The sequence below is a fragment of the Porites lutea genome, chromosome 9 (assembly GCF_958299795.1).
Source record: "Porites lutea chromosome 9, jaPorLute2.1, whole genome shotgun sequence".
NCBI classification, from domain to species: domain Eukaryota; kingdom Metazoa; phylum Cnidaria; class Anthozoa; order Scleractinia; family Poritidae; genus Porites; species Porites lutea.
In genome coordinates this window covers 20,837,070-20,841,630 of record NC_133209.1, presented here as the reverse complement: position 1 = coordinate 20,841,630, position 4,561 = coordinate 20,837,070, and the positions used below count along the sequence as shown (strand labels likewise).

At 36.6% G+C, this 4,561-nt stretch overlaps 1 protein-coding gene across 1 annotated transcript; it reads right to left on the bottom strand.

The window, feature by feature from the left end:
• Positions 1-1,957: 1,957 nt before the first annotated feature.
• On the bottom strand, positions 1,958-2,932 carry LOC140947207 (melanopsin-like). The gene has a single exon (XM_073396269.1). The coding sequence runs from the start codon at positions 2,930-2,932 to the stop codon at positions 1,958-1,960; it is 975 nt and encodes a 324-aa protein (XP_073252370.1).
• Between the last annotated feature and the right edge of the window lie 1,629 nt (positions 2,933-4,561).

Sequence of the window (4,561 nt, the reverse complement as noted above, 5' to 3'; positions counted from 1 at the left end):
CACCTTTTCTCTTTGCATAATTATTTTTCCACTACGCTTATTGTCTCTGCCAGCTAGCTTAACGTGGCAGTGGCCAACCCGGAAGGATTAGCTACTTTGGTCACTGCGCACATCTTAATTCCTTAATTTCTTGTTATCTTTATTTCTGACATTGTTTCGTAAGGTACTTATACAAATACTGCTACCAGTGCCTAGTAGGAAAGATTTGGGCGTAATATTGGACAGCAACCTAACTTACGATGATTACATTACTAAGACCGTTTCATCATGCTTTTCTCTACTAGCTCAAATAAATCGCGTTAAACATGCATTTAATAAGAAAATTTTAATTAATATAATTTATACATTAGAATTTAGTAAACCATTATGTTGTTCGAACGTGTGGGCAAATACTTCTAACAGAAATATGTGTAAGTTACAATCTTGTCAAAATTATGCATGCCGTATTATCAGCGGGGCCAAAAAGTATGACCATATTTCTCTTTTATTAAAAGAATTAAATTGGCTCCCAGTAGAAAAATTAATCTATCTTAGAAGTGCCACTCTGGCATTTAAATGCATAACGGGCTCAGCACGGATTATCTTACGTCTAAATTTACTAACGATTTAACATCAGTGGCCGAGAAAATAGAAACTCACAATCGCTACATATTCCCTCATTTAAATCTGCGAGTGGCCAGAGAAGCTCCTATTACAGAACAGTGAAGATATGGAACTCATTGAACAATGAATTCAAACTAAGCAAAGATGTTTTAAGCTTCAAACGAAAGCTCAAAAGTAAGCTACTTTGGTCGGCATAGAACTTTATAATCGATGTTTCTTGTATTTTATGTATGATCGTATCTGATAGTGATTAAGTTTTAGCTCTTAGATAATTTTACCAATCCACTTTTTATATATTTACTGTACTCCTTTTTGTTTATAATCATATATTTTTTAATTATCTTTGAAAAGCCTTGTTTAAGAAAAAGATAATAAAGGACTATTTGTATGTATGTATTGGTCAGTGCGATCTACATAAGACTAAAGTTCCTTTCTATTTACCCCGTCACCTGTCCAGGTGTCGAAAAGCTGGATAGCGTTACACCCCTTTGTTATATAGAAAGGTTGTATTTCTGGCCCAAGCAGCAAATTTATTTTTTTCTGTCGATTTCAGGCTGAAATAATAATGATAATAATTATAAGTTATAGCTTATGGCATTTCCGCTTTAGAATATTTTAGGGTCTCAATTACTAAATGTTCTTGTCCTTTAGTGAAAGGATTATAATTTACTACAGTTGAGTTAAAAACAAATTGTACCATATTTGCAGATTTTCCAACACAAAGTTAAGTCCTTTTCAAATTCTCAGCCTTGGGTTTATTCCTAAAATGTTCGTGAAATTTCGCAAATTTCAGCCTCAATATTCTTACGAAATATATATATTGTTCAAGAAAAATAAAGAGTTTATTCACGAGATAAATCACTATGCAGCGGTAACGTTATCTCCCTGGATAGGGATTTATCCAGTGGATAGCTCTATCTACCTTTCACTGCACGAAAAATTGGATTTACACAAATTTACTCGGTGTAAATATGGTGCAAAAAAGTGCAAACTAGGGGTAAATTAAAAGCAAAGATGGTAAATAGCGCATTTGCTTGCCAGTTTACATGGGGGTGTAAATTTTAAAGCAAATGCGGTATTTACCATCTTTGCCCTTTATTTAACCTTAGTTTGCACTTTTTTGCACCAAATTTGCACTGAGTAAATTTAGTGTAAATCCAATTTGTGCAGTGTTTTGAAAAAACTGGTGCCAGAATAGGAAGTTATTATCGTCCAAAGCCACAAAAAAGTACACAATTTTACAATCAAGCAGGGCAATGTTGGGAGAAGGCTAGAATATTCTTTCTCGAATGAAGCTGTAAGTCATAAGGACTGAAACTGTAGTTGACGACCTATTTACATGTTGATTCCGTTGTTAAAGTGCAAATGGTTGTGAGTGAGAGGGAGCATTGACGGGTCTTACCTCTTGATTTTGTCCAATGGTTATGGGATTTATAATAACCATCTGTCGCCTAAACTTCTGAAAGAAGATCGCATACAGTATTGGGTTCATCATAAAAGAAGTTTTTGCAAACACGCTGCACGCACTGGTTGCAACAGCATTTACCCTTTTTCCGACTACAACAACAAGCAGTGACACTATAGCGTATGGAGTCCACGATAGCATATAAGCCACTATGACGATTAAAAAATACAAAGCTGATTTTCGATGCCTTTTTGCAAGAGCTTGTGTCATCGTCATTGCAATATGTCCTCCCATTTGGGCCCTTGCATTCCCTACAATGTTTTTGGAAATCATGTGAATCTTATAATAGCAAAACGTGATAACACCCATAGGCAAAAAGTAACAAGCAACAAAAATCACTCCAAAATATGCTTTATCGCCTGGTAGTGTCGAATCCCACACTATCGAACAAGTTGCATTGGTTCCTTCAAGGCCGTATCTTGACCATCCTACCAGAGGTGCCAGACTGAAGCCAAACGAGTAAATCCAAGCGGCCAATATGGCAAAAAGTATTTGATTCTTGCCAAAATAAAACTGTCTAGTCAGAGAGTGGCTGATTGTCAAGTACTTTCCAGCTGAAATAATAGCCAGGTGAGTTATGGAGACAAGTGCAAAGAGAAATACCATGAAGGCGTGAGCCTTGCATCCAATAGAAGCGTATGGCCATCCCCCCTGGAAGTATGCAGCGATAGAGAATGGAAAAGCTATCGAACAGGAAAGAAAATCGCTCACCGCAATGCTAAGGATAAGATAGCTCGATGGAGAGAGGCGAGAGATATTCTTGCAAATAGTCAGAATTACTAGCCCGTTGAACAAAAATCCCAAGAGGCAAACCACAAACTCGATGACAATGAAGACTGTATTCCACCTTTGAGTCGCTTCCATAGTTTTTATCACTGGAAACAATTTCGGCGAGGAACAACAAGAAGGGATGGACTGCTGCTTTTAAATAATACGTACCGGGCTGTGATTTGCTTCAATCTGTTCTGTTAAGTATCCATAAAAATGCTGGTAAATCGAGGCGATCTGAGAGGTGCATGAAACTGCTGAGACAATTTGAGACAATTCAATTACGTATAGTTGTTTTCATTGCCAAGGTGTCTTTTAAACCCTGTTTTACGGATGTTTGGTCTTTTCTAACCTGCAACACCCACATTACATTATTATAAATGCGCACTTTATTTAGCGAAACAGCCTTCTGGCAATTTTGGTTTTATGATGCAACGCCTTTTTCGTGCAAGGTAGCCTTTAACACGTGCCCCATCCAGATCAGCATTAGCTAACACGTGCACAAAGTCAGCTGGTGTTTTCCGTAAGAGTCTTGCATGACTTGTATCTAATTGGAAAGAGAAACTTGTAGTCTAAACAGATTTCATTTCGCATAAATTACGCAGGTGAGAGCCTTAGCTTTTATACCATCACGCTTTCTTCGGTTTGCTTACTTCAGTTTTGAGTCGAAAAGGTTTTTAAAATGCGTCGTAATGCATTTCAAGGGAACCTTCGTTAGGTAACTGCTCATATAACCAAGTGACAGTTATGGACAAAGTTCAAACCTCCAACATCGTTTCGCTCTTTATTTTTATAAATAACGAACATCTACACTTAACTCACTCTCTTTATTATTCAGGGGCACCTAACGTCAATTTTCGGAAAATATCTGTTCGGAAGACGATTTGAGACCTAGAATTTTCGGGAACATTTGTTGTAAATTTCTTGCTCGCCTGCCTCTCCTAGGATTAAAAAATGGTATAATTACCCATTTTTAACGAATTTTTACCCTAAAAAGATCACCTAGAATTTTCGGGAGCCCTTTATCTGGCTGAAATTTTCGAAAAGATAAGTTTTGATCCCTACAATTTTCGGATCACTAGACTTTCAGCTAGGAAATCCGAACAGATGAAAAATTTTAGGGGATAAAAATATACCTATATCTACCTTTAAATACTAAAATACGTTAAACAGTGCTATGTTTAAGTGGTTTTGAACTTATATTCTCGTTGGGTGCCCCTGATTATTTCGCAAGAAACAATCAAATTGCTGCCTAAAACTGGCAGAACGATCTTTTAAAAAGGAAAAAAAAAACAGAGAGTAGCATCTCTGCATAAGCAGCGGTCATGCGGTGCAGCAATGACGATCGAAAGCATCTTTCATAGACAGCAGTTGAATACAAGCGATTCAAACTCTTTTTCCTTGTTCGACCCCAGCTCGCTGTGGGAAAGTAGGATAGCCTTTAGCTTTTAGCCAGACAAAACAATTTACGACGTAGGGTCGAGCCCTGTAAATCTCATATAAGTGGTAAATCTCATAAATCTCATTTGCCGATATTTATTTATTTATTCATATATTTATAAAACAAATAAATGACTCCAATTAAACGCAAGCACATTCCAAAAATAATTCTGTTATACATTTGATCCCGATTCTTGGTCTATATTTACATTTTCGTAGCTTTTTTTAGGAAAGAAGAAAAAAATCGCTTCAAACTAGCGACAGAGATAGTTCAAAACAAAATAT

What these genes read in the sequence shown, in the direction of transcription:
- LOC140947207 (XM_073396269.1), bottom strand. Translation starts at nt 2,932, where the DNA reads ATGGAAGCGACTCAAAGGTGGAATACAGTCTTCATTGTCATCGAGTTT.